General features: G+C 34.8%; 4 protein-coding genes and 1 long non-coding RNA gene across 7 annotated transcripts; 2 read left to right on the forward strand and 3 right to left on the reverse strand.

The window, feature by feature from the left end:
- Nucleotides 1–5,272: 5,272 nt before the first annotated feature.
- On the reverse strand, nt 5,273–6,824 carry LOC18014980 (NKAP family protein). The gene has a single exon (XM_006396424.2). It carries the CDS (start codon nt 6,761–6,763, stop codon nt 5,507–5,509), a length of 1,257 nt encoding a protein of 418 aa, XP_006396487.1. The 5' UTR covers nt 6,764–6,824; the 3' UTR covers nt 5,273–5,506.
- A 475-nt stretch (nt 6,825–7,299) lies between these two features.
- Nucleotides 7,300–8,943, reverse strand: LOC18014981 (dormancy-associated protein homolog 3). 3 transcript variants are annotated; one of them, XM_024154369.1, is made up of 3 exons: nt 8,712–8,943; nt 8,353–8,514; nt 7,300–7,729 (listed from the first exon to the last, which is right to left on the reverse strand). In XM_024154369.1, the coding sequence occupies exons 1-3, from the start codon at nt 8,824–8,826 to the stop codon at nt 7,611–7,613; spliced, it is 396 nt and encodes a 131-aa protein (XP_024010137.1). In that variant the 5' UTR covers nt 8,827–8,943; the 3' UTR covers nt 7,300–7,610. The 3 variants fall into 3 exon arrangements, with proteins under 3 accessions (XP_024010137.1, XP_006396488.1, XP_024010138.1); XM_006396425.2 differs by having other exon boundaries at nt 7,300–7,720; nt 8,712–8,924; XM_024154370.1 differs by having other exon boundaries at nt 7,300–7,754; nt 8,712–8,924.
- A 386-nt stretch (nt 8,944–9,329) lies between these two features.
- LOC18014982 lies at nt 9,330–10,608 on the forward strand. Its single transcript, XM_006396426.2, has 3 exons — nt 9,330–9,671; nt 10,012–10,153; nt 10,376–10,608. Exons 1-3 carry the CDS (start codon nt 9,394–9,396, stop codon nt 10,457–10,459), a joined length of 504 nt encoding a protein of 167 aa, XP_006396489.1. The 5' UTR covers nt 9,330–9,393; the 3' UTR covers nt 10,460–10,608.
- A 180-nt stretch (nt 10,609–10,788) lies between these two features.
- LOC18014985 (B3 domain-containing protein At4g34400) lies at nt 10,789–13,439 on the reverse strand. The gene is made up of 8 exons (XM_006396427.2): nt 13,230–13,439; nt 12,243–12,615; nt 12,084–12,170; nt 11,876–11,995; nt 11,606–11,782; nt 11,451–11,516; nt 11,254–11,345; nt 10,789–11,168 (listed from the first exon to the last, which is right to left on the reverse strand). Exons 1-8 carry the CDS (start codon nt 13,296–13,298, stop codon nt 10,917–10,919), a joined length of 1,236 nt encoding a protein of 411 aa, XP_006396490.1. The 5' UTR covers nt 13,299–13,439; the 3' UTR covers nt 10,789–10,916.
- A 585-nt stretch (nt 13,440–14,024) lies between these two features.
- Nucleotides 14,025–15,396, forward strand: LOC18014986. The gene is made up of 2 exons (XR_002898751.1): nt 14,025–14,296; nt 14,687–15,396. It is a non-coding gene; the product is annotated as an uncharacterized LOC18014986 (long non-coding RNA).
- Nucleotides 15,397–17,587: the final 2,191 nt, after the last annotated feature.

A 17,587-nucleotide genomic window follows, 5' to 3' on the forward strand; every position in this document is an offset into this window, starting at 1 on the left:
ACGGAAATCCTATTTTCTCCTTTACTTGTCTCTTTAATTACAATAAAACTTGGGTGATATCCATCCATTCCACCTAAACCCTATAACCCGACCCAACTGATATTTATCCCATAATAATTATATCTTAAATTAATTAAAAAATATATTATTTATGAGGATTTTTCCTTCATCGCTCCATCTTCTTCCTCTTCTTCGATCTTCATGTTCTCCACCACTTCGATCATCTTTTTTTCTGCTCACTTTCCTCGTCTTCTTGCCGTTTACTCACTCTTTATCTTCCGTTTCCGTCTCTCTCTGTCTCTTTTCTCTCACCGTTTTTTCTCTCATCTTTCTCTGGTTTTTAACTCTTTACTCTCAATCAGACTTCCAAGTGATTTTATTTCTCATAGAGATAAATCACTTCAATTTTGGCTCAATGGATCTCCAAATTGTTAGAACTTTTTTTAAAACACAGATTAGAAGAGTATTGAGAATGGGTTCAGGGAGAATGGTCTTTATTCCAGAGAAATATGGTGAGAGGAATGAAAGGCGAGGTTTAGGTACGTGGATTTCAATTCCAATATGCAATTTTGATAACAAACAAAAGAAAGATAATTGAAAGCATTTTGATTGGGTTATAGTGTGTAACTAGCTTGAATTTTGAGTCATTTACTTATGATTTCGACGGGTAAATGTTCTTGGGTCGTATTATGATGCATTTAAAAGTCTACATCAGCAAATTAATCTCTTTCACATTCTGTTTGTCAGGAAAAAGCTGCAGATTCTTCAGCCAAGTCTTCATCTCATTTGAATGTGCATCCGAATGGTCCTTCATATGCTTCTCCTATGATGCCTATAGATACTGATGATGGCATTTCATATAAAGGTTTGTCCAAGAATCTAGTTTTTTTTTTCTTTTCTTTTGAATCAAAATCTTCCAGATTGGACTAAAAGAGGCATATGTATCTTTGCTTCTTTGCAGCTATTGGTGGTGTGAGGTTTCATCAAATTTCTCAGCTTTCGAGGTGAATGCAACTTCTATCTTTCAGCTTGTAGACTTTTGTATACTTCCTTGGGACTGGATTTGTTTCTTTACCTTGTATTATTGGCTTTTGAGTAATCCTATGATGGATATATTTATTTGAACTTTATCAGCTTAAGAGATTCTATCTTCTCGTTGCAGATACATGAGAACGTCAGTATCTTGTGCAAAGCTTGGGAAAATATCCTCGCAATCTTGAACGAGTAATACTTTTTGCCCATATATCTATAGATCATATCTCTGTCATTAGCTTTTTTTGGGATATGTCCCTCTCTTCCAACAAATATGTTGTTTTAAATTTTTGGTGTTATTAACTCAAATATCTGCTTGCTATGTTGATTGAACAATTGTGTGTTGTAGCTTGAATGATATGCCAGAGTTTATGAAGCAGATGCCACCTCTTCTGGTGATGGTGAACGAAGAGCTGGCAAATTCGATCCTCCCTCGCCCTCCCCATCAAATGAAGTCGTGATGGATGGATCTTATAGAGTTGATCGATTGTTAGTTCTGACCAAAAAACTCTCTCTAATCCGGGATCAATGAAGAAAGTAATAAATCGCTGGATGTAGAGAGTTCCACTTGTGAAATTGATGATAGAATGCGGGTTTTCTCCTGACTCATAGAGTTTACTATACTCTTTATGCAGTTTTAGTCGCCTTTAAAGGTTTTAGCAAATGGTTATCTATTATGAGTTGTTGGATGTTTTGTTTGATCTATTATGCGTTCTTCACAAAACAAGAAGAAATAAAAGAAATCAACCATCTTTTTTTCATTTTTTGTTACATTCTATTTTATTCACTTTTTTATCAAATACAAAAATGGACAACTAAGTACAATTATGGACAACTAAGTATTATTATGGTACAATTAAATACAATTATGGACAACTAAATACAACTATGCACAACTAATACTAAGTACAATTTGGTACAAGTGGTATAACTATATAATTTAAAATTATAATAAAATTTAATTAAAAATTAGTTAGAAAAAACATGTGTGCCAACAAAAAAAAACATGTGCGCAACTAGGTAGAACTACGTTATGAATTTCTTCAGGGCAACTAGGTGCAATTAGGTACAATTATGTTATGAATTTTTACAGGACAACTATGTGCAACTAGGTACAATTACGTTATGAATTTCTCCAGGACAACTAGGTGCAACTCGGGACAACTATATTTTAATTGTAATGTTAAAAACAAATTCTTAAAATTCTTACTTAAAAACCAATATAATTCATACTCTAAAAATTGTATCTTTTCACGTCTATACTAGAAAGAATAAAATAAAACTTTGTTTTGTTCAAAGAACCAAATTTTTTTGGTTTCATTTGAAATAGCCCTTATATTATAAGGAAGTCTTTGACAATGTTATCCATCTTATGCAAGCGTCTATGCAAAAATATAAAAATAGAAAAATAGTAACGTAAAACCCTTGGGGCTGTTATATAATGTTCGAAATTCTTGTGGACAACTAGAATATAATAATTTCTGTCGAAGGACAACTGAAAAAACTACAAAATCGATGAAAGGACAACTATTACAAATTTTGGACAACTGGACAACTAGGTACAACTATGTTGTCTGTTGTAGACGCACATGTGAAATACAACTGGTACAACTGGTACAACTGATATAATTATGTAATTTAAAATTATAATTAAAATCTATTAAAAATTAATAAAAATACACATGTGCGTCAACAAAAAAGAACATGTGCGCAGTCAAAGTACCACGTGTGCCGTCAATTTTGTACATAGTTGGACCTAGTTGTCCAGTTGTCCAAAATTCTTCATAGTTGTCCTTTGGCGATTTTAGCATTTTTTTCACTTGTCCCTTGATATAAATTATTATTTTGTAGTTGTCCACATAATCTTCGATTATTGTAGTCCATTTATAACATTTTCATACTACAATTTATGCAAAATCATAATTTTGGCTTTTTTCCATCATAAGATTGTTAACATTATCAAAGTCTTCTTTGTATCAGAAGGGATGTTTGATGTGAAACCAATAATATATATTAGAAAAATGATAATTTTATGTTATCCATCTTTTTAATTTTATTCCTTATACTTTACGACTTTTCTACATTTTTTTTAAGTGGATGTTTGCTTTTTATATTTATAGTTTTATATGTAGTCCATTTATTATTTTCTAATGAAAGAATTACATATAGTTGTATATATGTGTCCTGTTATACCTTGTTTATTTCCATCCGGAAAGCATTTTCGGCCAAAAATGAAATCCTCTAGACTAGATTAACTTTCCTAAGTGTCTAGTTATCCGTCAAGGTAACATGTGCACCTATGTGCATTGTCAATTTTTGTACATAGTTGTACATAATTGTACATAATTGTACTAGTTGTCCTTCTCTGCAGATTTGCTGATGAACTCAGATATAATTATAATTTACCTAAGAACCACTATGATTCAACAACTATATTAAAAAAATTATCCATGCTAATCGTCAGATAAAACGGAGTTACCAACCCGATTCGCAATTATAATAAAAGAATTTTCAATCAACAATTATTTAAGTTGTTTTAGTTATACCTATTGTACCAGTTGTCCTCTATCTCATAGTTGTACCAGTTGTACTAATTGTCCTCTTATCTCTTAGTTGTACCATTTGTACCAGTTGTCCTTTTTCTGCAGATTTGGTGATGAACTCGGGTTCTAATTCTAATCTACCTAAGAATCACCATGATTTAACAACTGAATTCGAAAAATTATCTATACAAAGACCTAATCGTCACATACCAACCCGATTTGCATCTAGAACAAACAATTTTGGCAAATCAAATCCCTAAATTTTAAAATCCCCAAATCTGTAAATAAAAACCTAACTGGATTTTAAAACTTCAACAATGGTAGTGGAGAAAGGAGATAAAATAAGAAACTGATTGCAGAAGATGAAGAAGAAAAGGAAGAGGCGAAGATTCAACGGCGAAAATAAGATTTGCTTGTTTTCAGAATCCACCGACGAAGAAGAAGAGCATGAAAAAAATTATTTTTTTTATTAATTTTCGTTTTAAATTATTAATTTTAATAAAATCAATTATTTTTTCACCAAATTCAAAAATGCCACAAAAACTTTCATTAAGGATAAATTGAAAATTCTATATATATTATGGCATGTAGATTTGTTTATGGCACAGCAGATTTTTTTTTTTTCAATTTGTGGCATTACAGCCATTAAATCCAACAACTTACGATTATCACAATTATCACATCTTAAAGGATCCTTCGAAAGTTAGTTCAAGTCGTTTTCGTACCCATTGTTAACCAAGATAAATTTCCATACTAACAAATATTTATTTTAGAACGTTAATAATTTGATTATGGACCAGCTACTACTCGGTAGGGCCTGCTAATGAAAGGATTTTGCACTTATTGAAAAAGATTCAGCCACTGTATAGTTCCACAAAAGTGGAATCATAAACTATTATTGAAACCCTTACAGATAATAAGCCAATAATATCTGCCTGCAAATTCGGAAAATATTATTGCACTTGATAATTATAGAGATCCCAATAATATACTTGTTTGTTTTCATAGTTCCAAAAATAGGATGGTGATAATCCTTAACGCTGACAATGATAACATAACATGACCACAAAGACTTTCATTTCATGTAGCATTACCATAAAAAAGTCACTACAACCATGATAAGATCAAAGCTCATGAGGAAGATGACTAAGTCACGACCATAATACCATTTGCTGAGTTTTTCAAGAATCAATTGTTTTCATTTGATAAGCCAAGAATTGGACATAAAGCGAATGTTCAATATCATCTTCGAAAATCCAACTCCAAAATTCAATATACGTAATCACCGAACACAACCCAAAGCAAATGTATGAAAACAGTTTTACAACCATGAAGTCAGAATCTTGTGGTCTTTAAGACACAAGCACAATCATATGATATGTAGCGATTCACGCATAATGAAGCTCCCAATTTTCATTGGCCATAAGACAAGTAGGCACAGAGCGGATATGCTAAATACTTTGATTGTTCTACCATCTTCGAACTAAACGAATGCCCTACAAAATTCAATCTTCTGATATTATCGAATAAAATCTCAAGCAAATTGCAGCAAAACAGATCCCTAAAGTCAGAATCTTTGATCTTTAACACATAAACACAATCATGTGATACACATAGCAAATTAACGCATTAGCTATGAATCTCATTAACGGGCAAGTAGCAAACAACGGTAACTATGATGCAAATAAGGACCAGTCTACAAGAAATAAAGCAAAACAGTTGCAGATCCCTAAAGTCAGAATCTTTGATCTTTAACACATAAACACAATCATGTGATACACATAGCAAATTGACGCATTAGCTATGACTCTCATTAACGGGCAAGTAGCAAACAACAGTAACTATGATGCAAATAAGGAACAGTCTACAAGAAAAAAGGCATAAGATGAGTACACAGTACCCACACAAGCAGCAGCAGGAAGCAATGCCAATCAGTCATCAGCTCCATCAGTCTTTCCAGCACCAAAAGGGTCGTGATTAGGCCCTAACTCTTCTCCCATATGGCGCTGCACAAGCCGCGAGAGATCAGACATAACCTTAGCCTCGCGCTTCGCCTTCTCCTCATAGTTAAACATAGCCAAGGCCCGTTTGTCTTCAGCACTGTAAACCTGGTTTTCCTTTCTGATACGAATAGCATTCATCCTTTGATGCCTACTTCCACTCATCACATAACCAAGATCCTCAAACTTCTGAATCTCTTCAGCGTTAAGACCCACTTCTCCTCTACGTGGGATACGTTTACCTTGCTGCACATACTGTGCTATGGCGTCTCCTTCACCAGGTCTTAAAGCACCACCATAACTGATGTGTCCTTCAGCTTTAGGCAATGGCATTGGACCAACATCAGCTTCTTCTTCATCATCGGGGGCTGAAGCTTTCTTCTTTGATTCAATCATCTCTTTGAACTTCTTCAACTCCTCCTCATCAAGCTCAGGATCCTTCACCGTTTCTTCTAACTGCGCCTTGGAATCAGTGTCAGAACCATCGCTTTCGGTTTCTGACTTCGTTTTCTTTCCCTTGCTTCGTTTGGAACTAGAAACCGAAGATTTCTTACGCTTCCTGCTCTTTGACTTGCTAAGTTCATCCCCAGACGACGAAGCACTAATCTCAGATTCCTCCATTTTGCTATCTCCATCGCTGCTCTCGTCAGAGTCACTGTATCTCCTCTTTCTCCTATGTCCTCGCCTTTTCCTACTACTGCGGCGGCTTTTGCTTTTGCTCTTCTTCTTCCTTCTTCGTCTCCTATCTTCCTCTTCCGACTCACTCTCACTCTCTTCAGACTCACTATCGCTATCATACGATCTCCTACGCCTACGCTTTCTCTTAGAGCTCTTACTCTTTCTCTTCCTAGATCTCAAGTCGTCAGATTCAGATTCCGACTCTGACTTGCCTGAATCAGACTCACCTTTCCTGTCTTTACCTTTCGGGTTATCATCCCTTTCCAGAATCTCGTCGGAGATCTCATCGGAATCCTCGTTCTGATCTCTAGGCGGGCTCGGCGTGTTCTCCCAGAAGCAGAACCTCCCCGATTTCCGCATCTTAAGCCGTTTATTCCTCCTGTATTCCTCGTGACTCAATCCCTTCAACTCTTCATCGGATTCGGAATCAGATCTCCTCCCTTTACGATAATCTCGATCCAGATATCCTTGATTCCTCCCAAACCTCCTTGGAAGCGAGTTCATCGTCATTCTGGATCTCCCCCAAAATTCACTTCGATGACGACGACGGAAAAACAAAAATCTTATCAGACGATTCTGAAAATATTAGGGCTTTGAGACAAATCTACGTGCTCTTTTCTTATTGGGGCCCATACAAAGCCCAATAAAAAGTATCGAACATTCTTTCCATATTTATTTATTCAGCAGCGTAAATTATTTTATTATATACAAAGCACCTCAAATTTTAATTAGAAACAATTGAGTCCTCTATCTTCATCATCGTCGTTGTCAGTGACAAAGTTTCTCTGTGATTTGGATTTTGTCGAAAGACTCAAATATTATCAATCTCCTTTTTTAAATATAAAATAAAAATGTTGTTGAGGAGGATAAACATTTATCAATTCAGGAAAAGTATAAAGAGTCGTTTTTTGCAGTCATTGTCAAATCTTATTTAGTATCCAATATTTTTCCTTAAGTTTGAAAAAAATGAAAATGTGGTCTCAAGAGACTGTGATGTCCAAAAAGCAGAGTGAAGGATGTGCTGGATCAATACATGAAAACAACTGATGTTAAGCATCTACATATTTTTATTATCATTGCAGCAAAAAATGTACAAAAGCGTAGAAGCATTGCGAAAACGATATGACATACAAAAAAGAAAAAGAAAAAGAAAACAGAGACATAATCACAAAACACACAAACAAACTCTTACACGCACACACACAAAAGAAAACCTCTTTAATTTGGCCTACAAAAAAAAAAAAAAAAGAACACGAATTTCTGCAACGACCACTTGAGTGACAAAACGACAGCGTCTCAGGGTACGTACTCTGCTTCTTCTGCTTTCTCTTTTGGGACAACATTGTTGGGTTAGAGATCACACGCCGTAAGTAGGAGGAGAGCTCCTTGGTCCACTCTCTGATCCTGCTGCCTTATCGAACGCATCCGACGTCGACCTTCTCCTAAACCGAAAGGGTTCCTTTCCTCCTGCGTTTGCTCCGTTTACATTCCCAAAGGGTCCCTTTTCGTTAGTACATTCACACTTCAACCAATAATATATGACTCCTTTTAACAACATTTATATCTTTCAATCACAAGATGACTTTGAAGGAGGAGGAAATTAACGACCACACAAAAAATAATCTGTGAGGTTAGGTATGTATGACAACATTTGACAAGACGGCTCACCAAATTCAACCAATATATTAACCAAGCAACTATAATCAATAATGTCAGTTAAGCCAATTTGGAGTAACAAATTATAATAGACAAAAAAGATCTAAGTGCACTATGCACACAAAGTCTAATTTAATAATTACTAGGGAACACAATTGCCAAATTGGAGTAACAAATTATAATAGACAAAAAAAGATCTAAAGTGCACTATGCACACATAGACTAATTAATAAATACTACACAATTACACAGCTCAGGTTATTAAAGTACATCCCCATAGACATAGTCAGCTAGAGAGTGTAAAATGTCAAAAATAGTAACCTTAAATAACATCCAATCAGAGTTATTTCCTTAACGAATAGACGGATCTACCCTTAAACGAATATAGTGAGTGTACTCCTGTATCACCTACCAACTAATTACAGTGGTAATTAAATACTCACCAGAGAAAGGAGACACTGGCGGGGTTGAACCGGCCGGCGAAACCGGAGCTGAACCGCCTTGGTACCCTGGTGGTTTTACTATCATGATGCTGCGTGTTACTTTCACGGCTTCTTCCGGCGAATCCTCACCGTACGATCTCACGCTTCCACCGTCCGATTGATCTAAAATCACGGTCAATTATTCCAGACCAGAAAAAAAAAAACATCAGATCGATCGACGATTAAGCCATGAAATACTCTTATCCGTTGATGCTAAATTTTTTTTTTTTCATTTTAGTTATTTTAATAATCGGATTGATAATCTGTCAATTAAAAAACAATGATCAGTCACCAGCTCAAGATAGCAAAACGCGGCGTACCATTGCCGGAGCTAGGCCGGAAACTGAAGGTATGGTGTTTCCGAAGCTTGCCAAGGCCATTCTCTGGCCGAGGACCAGCGACGGTGTCATCCCACAGATGATCAAGTAAGCCCATGGATCAAAAGTTATCAACCCTAATTTGTTTTTCAAGAATCTAAAACTTTTGGGCGCAAGTTAGGTTTTTCACAGATGTTGTAGAGAGAGATCAAAATGATTGACGAAGGTAGTGATGATTTTAAAGGCGATCGGGGAGATAGTATGACGTGGCGCTTGGATCTTAGCTCACGCAAGGTGGATAAGGACTATTGGAGAGTGGGTCCCGATACGATAAGTTCGAGATATTTAGATCGGAGGGTCACAAATCTATCTCACGTGCCGGCATCTCTCGCTTTCCTTTTATTTACGATAGTACCCTCACCTTTATCTAGATTAAGATCAAATACCCCTCGATGTCAGTTTATTTACACTGGTACCCCGTCCTAGGATCTTAGCCGCCAGCTCCTTGATTCTTGACCAATTGGAAAATTTTGCGCTTTGGGTCAAAATATATGCACCTTTTTTTAAGCAATAAAGCCCATAAATAGGCCCAATAAGTTTTTTAATCGAAAGTTCTTTCTTATACAAAGCACCCCAAATTTTGATTAGAGTCAATTGAGTCCTCTATTCTTATCGTCTTCTTCAGATGGCAAGTCTCTCCATCCCCACCGTCTCTCTGTCGCCGTTTCGGTTTCAAACTCAGACCCGAATTACAATACTTAATACCCGAACGCGAAAGAATCTCAACTCATTGAATCTCAAGCAGACAAAAATCTTCACGCAAATTAGAGGTTTGGGCGGAAATCGGAGAGAAGAGAAGGATTCGAGATTCGTTAATGAAAATGGCGCAATTGATGACATGGAAGGTTACTTAGACCATCTCTCACTCGAATACGACTCCGTCTGGGACACAAAGCCCTCCTGGTAAATCCTCTTAAAGAAGTTCCCAAATTCAAGTTTTTTTTTTTTTTCAGTAATTTTCTTCTTCCTTCTAGGTTTGAATTTTATTGATAGAGTTTGCTGATAAGAGTCAAAACCACTTAAGTTAGAAATCTCTAATTAAAGTTTGAATCTTTGTTTACAAAAGGGTTTCTGCGTTTCACCTCAAAACTACAACTTTAGGCAACCTTTGGATATCTATGACTTGGTTTGTATCTGCAATCAAGAAGTTTTCGATTTCTCATTAGACATTTCGGGCGTACAGTTGTGCGGTTTCTTGAGTCATAAGGTACAACAACAGATAATATATTCCTATGTTTTTCAGGTGTCAGCCATGGACGATAATGTTAACGGGTCTATCAATAGTGGCATGTAGTTGGGCAATATTACATTCGGTTTTAGTTTCATCGCTTGCTGGTGGTTTAATTGGCGCTTGGTGGTACATTTTCCTTTATAGCTACCCAAAGGTATGATTTTTTTATCGATCACAAGCAATGAATCTGATAAAAGTTTGTAGAACTTAACTACTAAGTCCGTGCTATACTAACTACTTGTTCTAACATCTTCGGTCAATGCTGGTTTCTTCGTCACGCAAAAGTCATTGTCTTTGATACAAAATCTTGGTCTTGTTTTTTGTTTGAGATCTGATGGGTTTTGTTGTTCTTTTGGTTGTTGTATTTGGTTTTCAGTCGTATTCAGAAATGATTGCTGAAAGAAGGAAAAGAGTAGCTGATGGTTTTGAAGATACTTACGGCAAAAACAAGAGTTCATAGAAAATCCCCACCTCCTAATGTTTGAAATAACATTCGTTTGTTATATCATTCGTTTGTTTGTAGCATAAATCGTTTTTTTTTTTCTGTTTGTGTCTATAGTAACATCCATGTATTTGTTTATCCCAATTGCATTCCCAGATGTTTGGATACAAATCTCTTGAATTTCAAAGATCTATGTAGTGGGCATTGAAGTGAGTTTTACATAAAGAAAAATCAAACCGTATGAATAATTCTTACTATGAAAACACAGAACTGAATGAACGTTGATTTGAGATCTTGCAGTCAAAACAGATTCATGCGAGAACAAGAGAGGCAGATAATGAACCTCATGTTGAATGTAGATGATGAAACTCATAAAAGAGAGAGCAGATAGTGATGTTAATTGATTACAACATAACTGGGAAATCATAAAGATGAGTAACAATATCCGTTTCTTCTCTAATCAAACCAATAGTGTTTACAGATATATTCCCCGGACGATGTGAACTTTAATAGCGTAAACCAAATCTTGGTTGCGCAAGATTTCACACACGATGCGATCGTTTTTCTTCAGTTTGTTCCTATCGCATATGCGTTTCCATCTTTTGATACACACACGTTGATCCCTCCACCTTGCAGTTTTTGCTTCTAGTTTCCCCTTTGGGTCGATGTAGCTAATGTATTCTTGAAACCTTAAGCAGTAGTCTTTCACCAGTTGTGCATGAACCAACTGTATTAAAAGATACACAAAGAACAAACACAAATCGTTAATCAAACAATTTAAGTCATAAAGCAATATATTAAGAAAATCTTACCAGCTCGTATTTCCTATTCTTCACGCCTGTCTCGAAATGTACATTATTTGGATCATCTAGATATACCTCGGGGTTTTTGATCTTTCTCTTTACTGTAAAAAATCCCATAATTAAAGAGAAAACATATCTCTATATAAGCATCACACAAATTGAAGCCCTAGTTAAAGTGATGAAAAGTAAGCCAATAGTTTCTTTACCTTTCTCCCTCCTTTTGGATGGTTCAACACGATGAGAACTCTCACCAGTAGACACTATGGACTTTCCTGGAAAACCTCAAAAGACGAAACATATTTTACATATATATAAGCATCACACAAATCATCAAAAGTGGTGAAATGCTAATGTCTTTTACCTTTCTTCTTAGGATTTGTCACCTTTGGTTTGACATGAGCGGATGTGTCCTCGCAATCTGGAGAATAAGAACTGTCACTGTTGGAATTTTCTTCAAAATCCAAGCGACTAAAAGCTTCAATATAATCACTATCAGTGTCTTCATCAGAGCTCTCCACAACTTCCACTTTCTTCTTTCCTGGAGAAATCTCACCAAACAAACAAATATCAAAGCTTTGTCTATATTATAAAACAACTCAAGTCATTAAAAGAGCTAACAATGTGTAAAAACCTTTGTTCTTGCTTCTCCGGATTGTATTAACATTCTTGAATTCAGAACCTTCTGTCTCTGTTTCTTCACTGTCTAGAGAAAAATCAATGTCCTCCTCCATAACTTTCTCTTTCGGCTTTCCTGGCCAAGAGACAAAACATCTTGTCTATATAACTCAATCACATAAAAAGAAGGAATGAAAAAAGAGAAGCTAAGAAATGTGTCAAACCTTTGTTCTTCTCTGTTTCTGTCTCTGTGTCTTCACTGTTTAGAGAATGAACACTGTCATCACTGTCGTCAGAATCCTCCTCTTTTCCTGATCAAGAGACAAAACAATAACTTGTTACATAAGGGACTGGAAAAAATAAAGCCAAGAAATGTGTTAAACCTTTGTTCTTGCTTCTCGGAATTGCAGTGGCCATCTCGGATTCAGAACTAGTATTTGTGTCATCGCTGCTTAGAAAACAAGTACTGTCTTCTTTGTCATCCTCCTCCACTTCAGTGACTGCTCTATTCTCTTTACATCCATGGAGGCCATAGATGCTGACCTCGAAAACGCTGTCTCCATTGTACACGAAGGTCAAAAAATCTCCATCGATGAGAGAGTTGTCCTTAACGAACTCGGGCCACCCTTGTTCAAAACACACCTCCTCTTCCTTCAGATTCATCGCTACGTTCCAAGAGCATCCACCAGTGCCTTGGAGAATCGCCGTTTCAGGTAAAAGACGAGGGAGTTCATCGTAGTAGGAAATAGGGATCAGCTGCTCAACAACACCAAAATGTTTAGCACAAACTGATAACTTGAAAGCCTTAATACTCAAAAGAGAAAACGCTAAAGACACAAAGTAGAGACTTTAAAATCCAACTCAGAAAGAAACCACACTCTCTAAACATATAGACATGAAGATTTTGGTATTTCCATAAGAGGATATTCCATCTCTGTCAATGATTAGGAACAGTTAAGAGCTTACAAAAAGGGTGAGCTTTTATCACTTTAGGGACCAATAGAAGTAACAGAAAGCAAAACATCTGTATCTATTTGTGAACATATAGTATAACGACCATGTTCAAACATAACTAGTGCAAAGTTTCGTAAATGAAACCGATTCACATGTTAAAAAAAAAAAACATCTTTACTTTACCAAAGGTAAGAAATTCAACAACTTTACAACTCAAAACAGAGGAAAGAAGCAAAAGGGATGAAACAGAGCAAAAGCCTAAGGAAGACGAACAATAAGAAACCAGGAAAGAGATTTATCCATACAGAAGCTTCAAGACAGATTAAAGCCAAAGAGACAAACGCAAATGACAAGATTTGCAGTTTAAGAAAAATACCAAAAACGATACTAAAGCTAAGGGAGAGAAAATACATTACCATGGAATCAGAGCTAAAATGGGAGATGAAAACTTTAAAGAAACGTGGAGGAGTATCAGTGGCATCCATTGCAAGAGGATGTTCGAACTGTGAGAGAGAGAGAGAGAGAGAGAAGACAGATTCTTCAGGGTAAGGTATGAAATTGGGAACAGAGAGAAGAGAAAATGCGTGAGAGAGAGAGAGAGAGAGAGAGAGAGAGAGAGAGAGAGAGAGAGAGAGAGAGAGAGAGAGAGAGAGAGAGAGAGAGAGAGAAGACCCATAAATTCCGACGAAGTTACTGTCAAAAGACAGTGTACTTGTATCTCGCCTCATCATTGATTCCTTACCGTTATAACCGCAAAGTACTTCCATTTATTTTTTTGCTTAATTACTTCTATCTCTCATAAATTTTTCTTTTCCTCTGCCTTGATGTTTCAAAACAAAAATAAAAAAATTGAGAAAAAAATACTTAACACATATTTAGCCAGTATAGCACGAATGGTCAAGGTCAACAGTACGTATATGTCATGGAATTGCTTCAGTCTTGAGTTTGACTCTTGCCTACACTTAGTCAGAGCATGTACAGCAGGGTATCAGATTGGGTTCGAGGCCCAAAATCATATGCAAAATCTAATAAAAAAAAAAGAAAAATGGGCTATTTTTAATAAGACCGTCTCTTCCGGATGAAGCTGACGATACGGTATCACAGCTATGTGATTGAACACGTGGACGATCGTGATTGGCTAGACATGTTTTCTATTTTTGATGGATATATCCTGCTTTTTTATTTTGTCGACCATTTTCTTTCTCGTTTTTTTCACGATTTTTTTCAGATTTTTTTGTGGAGACCATCATTGGGGCTCGCTCTTACGCAACTCTCTTGCTCTTGCGCACGGCGATGTTCAGATCAGAGACGCCGGAGAAAAAAATATATTATTGGGTTCTCTTCGTCACAGAACATTTTCAGGTTTCAAACGGAGACAAATCGGTCCTTGAACTTGTTTTCGCCTTTTCTCACTGATGATGCTCCTGGTGTTAGCCATAGTCCGATCAAGGCGCTGAGGAAAGTGTCGCGATCGCCGTATAAGGTGAATTTTTTTCCCTTTTTTGCTTTCTATGTCCGATTCTGGGAATCGTGCATTGCGAATTTTTTTTTTTTGGGTTTTGATTGAAGTTAGATTCTCAAACCATGTTGTTGAATCGAGTCTAATCTTTTCTTACGGGTATAGATTTCTGATTTTGATCAGAAGCTGAGCTTTCATTTGGTCATATCATTTGGTCATATCATTACCGAGAGATTGATCTACTAGGCTGCTTTGAATCTATCACTAACATATATTGCTTGAAATGTGAGATGATTGTGGTATCAAAATTGCTCACTAGGAGATCAGTTATGCAAAATTGCTGCATATTTGCAACACCAGATTATGCTCTCTTTTTGTTGGTGTGGGATCTTTATTGGTTTTTTCACTTTGTAGGCATTCAATGGCAAATCAATTTGTGAGAGAGGAGGAAGAAGAAGAAATGGAAAGAAAGAGCAGAGTTCGATACAACCCATCGCAGGCCAGAAGCAATGTCAACGGCTGTGGAATTAACCGTGGTTCAGCGGAAATGGCTTCTAGGTTTGGTGGGTGGGACGAGTTAGACAGGCATTACGGAAACAACAGAACAGTGCAGAGAAAGCTATTGAAGCTTTCAATCTTTCAGAGATCTTTGTTCTATACAAGCTCAAGAATCACTCGACAATCGTCATCCATCTCTTCAATGTATACAAATCTCACATCGACATCATTCTCCTGTTTGGCTAGCTATTGTTCTTAAGATTGTAAATTTGACAAAATTGGGATCCAAACTCTGAGAAGAAATGTGGGAGAACAGAAGAGCAAGTTGAGCTGTTGAAGCAAAAGCTTCAGATGATATATCAAGGAGAAGCATTCAATGGCAAGCCAACAAAGACAGCAAGATCTCATGGGAAGAAATTCCAGGTCATGGTCGAGAAGGAAACCTCTAAGATCTTGGTACGTATGAGAGATCAATCGGCTTGTTGGTGATACTCTGTGTTTGGATTGATGCTTTTAATACTGAATATAAACTTTTTTGTTTAGAACAAATATAGCTTACTTCTTGTAAACTGTTTTTTCTTTTCTTAAGAACCTTTAATGGAGTTCACCATTGGAGGAACAAAAAATCTTAGAGCTCTTAACTATTTAATAATCAAAAATAAATTATTAAAATATTGTTATGAACCCAAAGGAGAGTTTGCTGATGGAGATGCTCTCACACATATTTAGCCAGTAGAAAAACTAGTAGGCGCCTTCATGTGATTTTGATTGCACTCATTGTTTTTTTCTTTTTTTCAACTAACTTTATGGATCCCTTGTGAAAGACTCATATGATTATATGAAAAAGTTAAAATAAATACTTACCAAGTATCATCATATATATTATAAGCAAAGTAAAATTTTGAGTTAAAGCTCTCTTATTCAATTTTAGAGTGGCTAATTACCCTTTACCCCTCCTTATATTTTTTTAAATTAAATTTAATAAAAAATTATTAAAAATTGAAAATTAATAAGAAAAATTATTAAAAATCGTATACTACAAAAAATATTAAAAATCAGAATTTAATAAATCATCATATATATGATAAGCAAAGTAAAATTTTGAGTTAAAGCTCTCTCATTCAATTTCAGAGTGGCTAATTACCCTTTACCCTTCCTTATATTTTTTTAAAATAAATTTAATAAAAAATTATTAAAAATCGAAAATTAATAAAAAAATTATTAAAAATCGTATACTAACAAAAAATATTAAAAATCGGAATTTAATAAAAAAAATTAAATAAAAAAATTATTAAAAATTGTAAATTAATAAAAAAATTATGATAAATCAGAATTTAATCAAGAAAACATTTAAATTTTTAAAAATTATTAAAAATTAGAATATAATAAAAAAACATTAAAATCATATCATATATACTATATGCGAAGTAAAATTTTTCGATATAAACTTTCTTATTCAATTTAGGTGAATAATCATCATAGTAGTATATATTAAAAGCAAAGTGAATTTTAGCTTTAAAGACTTCTCATTCAATCTCAGCGTGGTTAATTATTTTTGTGTTCCTTATTAAAAGATCATATATATTATAAGCAAAGTACAATTTTGAGTTAAAGCTCTCTCATTCAATTTCAGAGTGGTTAATTACCCTTTACCCCTCCTTATATTTTTAAAATAAAATTTAATGAAAATTATTAAAAATAAAAAAATAATAAAAAAATTATTAAAAATCGTAAACTAACAAAAAATATTAAAAAATCGGAATTTAATAAAAAAAATTATTAAAAATTGTAAATTAATAAAAAATTATGATAAATCTGAATTTAATAAAAAAAACATTTAAATTTTTAAAATTATTAAAAATTGGAATATAAAAAAACATTAAAATCATATCATATATACTATATGTGAAGTAAAATTTTTCGATATAAGCTCTCTTATTCAATTTAGGTGACTAATCATCATAGTAGTATATATTAAAAGCAAAGTAAATTTTAGCTTTAACGACTTATCATTCAATCTCAGCATGGTTAATTATTTTTGTGTTTCTAATATCCTTTAATTGATTAAAATTAAGTTTTATTTATAATTAACTATACCAAATTTTGTTACCATTAAGTTAATATTGGATCTTTTAATGCTATAAAATTATATGGTTTTGTATATGAAAGCCCCAAGGCTCTCACTTTAGCCCTAATCTCCGATTAGTCAGAGCTTCTTCTTCAACCGGTGGTTTCTGTGTTTTGACGTTTGAGTTGTATTGCTTTATTAAAATTTTCGAATTAGGGTTTTTTTGTTTCAAAACCTTGGGTTTGTGTTCATGATGAATGAGGAGGATTGAGTATTTAAGCTTTGCGATTAATTTCCATCGACATTGCTCTATAAGTCTATGACCGATCGGATCCCATACTGTTTATGCTCCTCCATCTCAACTTTGTTTCTGTTTTTGGAATGTGTCTGGTTTATCCAAAAATAATTTTGCTTCAGACTTGAGATTCTGTTTGGATTTCATGTTTAGGGTTTATTCATCTCAGTTAAATTTTGAGGAATCAAAGTGATGCTAATCATACTGATTTAGCGTTGTAAATTGTGATGTCCAGTTATAGTAAAGAATATATTCACAAGCATAAAATCGTAGCAAAACAAAACAAAATATTCACAAGCATAAAAGAGACCATATTGAACGAGTTTCTACTGTTCTCTCTATAAGCCAAGTCGAATTGATCGCTCTGCTCTTCACTCTAATTATAGTAAAAGCTGAAGAAATCGTTGGAATAAAGATTTCGATGAGCCCATGACTCTTGCCCCAACCAGACTTT

This window comes from Eutrema salsugineum, unplaced genomic scaffold (genome assembly GCF_000478725.1).
Source record: "Eutrema salsugineum unplaced genomic scaffold, Eutsalg1_0 scaffold_3, whole genome shotgun sequence".
Lineage (NCBI taxonomy): Eukaryota > Viridiplantae > Streptophyta > Magnoliopsida > Brassicales > Brassicaceae > Eutrema > Eutrema salsugineum.

Coding starts and splice junctions, on each gene's coding strand:
- LOC18014980 (XM_006396424.2), bottom strand. CDS start 6,763: ATGACGATGAACTCGCTTCCAAGGAGGTTTGGGAGGAATCAAGGATAT.
- LOC18014985 (XM_006396427.2), bottom strand. CDS start 13,298: ATGGATGCCACTGATACTCCTCCACGTTTCTTTAAAGTTTTCATCTCC. Junction 11,996..12,083: donor AGAAACAGAGAAGAACAAAG/GTTTGACACATT, acceptor TCTCTTGGCCAG/GAAAGCCGAAAGAGAAAGTT. Junction 11,517..11,605: donor GACAAATCCTAAGAAGAAAG/GTAAAAGACATT, acceptor GAGGTTTTCCAG/GAAAGTCCATAGTGTCTACT.
- LOC18014982 (XM_006396426.2), top strand. CDS start 9,394: ATGGCAAGTCTCTCCATCCCCACCGTCTCTCTGTCGCCGTTTCGGTTT. Junction 9,672..10,011: donor TGGGACACAAAGCCCTCCTG/GTAAATCCTCTT, acceptor TATGTTTTTCAG/GTGTCAGCCATGGACGATAA. Junction 10,154..10,375: donor TCCTTTATAGCTACCCAAAG/GTATGATTTTTT, acceptor TTTGGTTTTCAG/TCGTATTCAGAAATGATTGC.
- LOC18014981 (XM_024154369.1), bottom strand. CDS start 8,826: ATGGGCTTACTTGATCATCTGTGGGATGACACCGTCGCTGGTCCTCGG. Junction 8,515..8,711: donor CCGGCCTAGCTCCGGCAATG/GTACGCCGCGTT, acceptor CCGTGATTTTAG/ATCAATCGGACGGTGGAAGC. Junction 7,730..8,352: donor GCCAGTGTCTCCTTTCTCTG/GTGAGTATTTAA, acceptor ATGTAAACGGAG/CAAACGCAGGAGGAAAGGAA.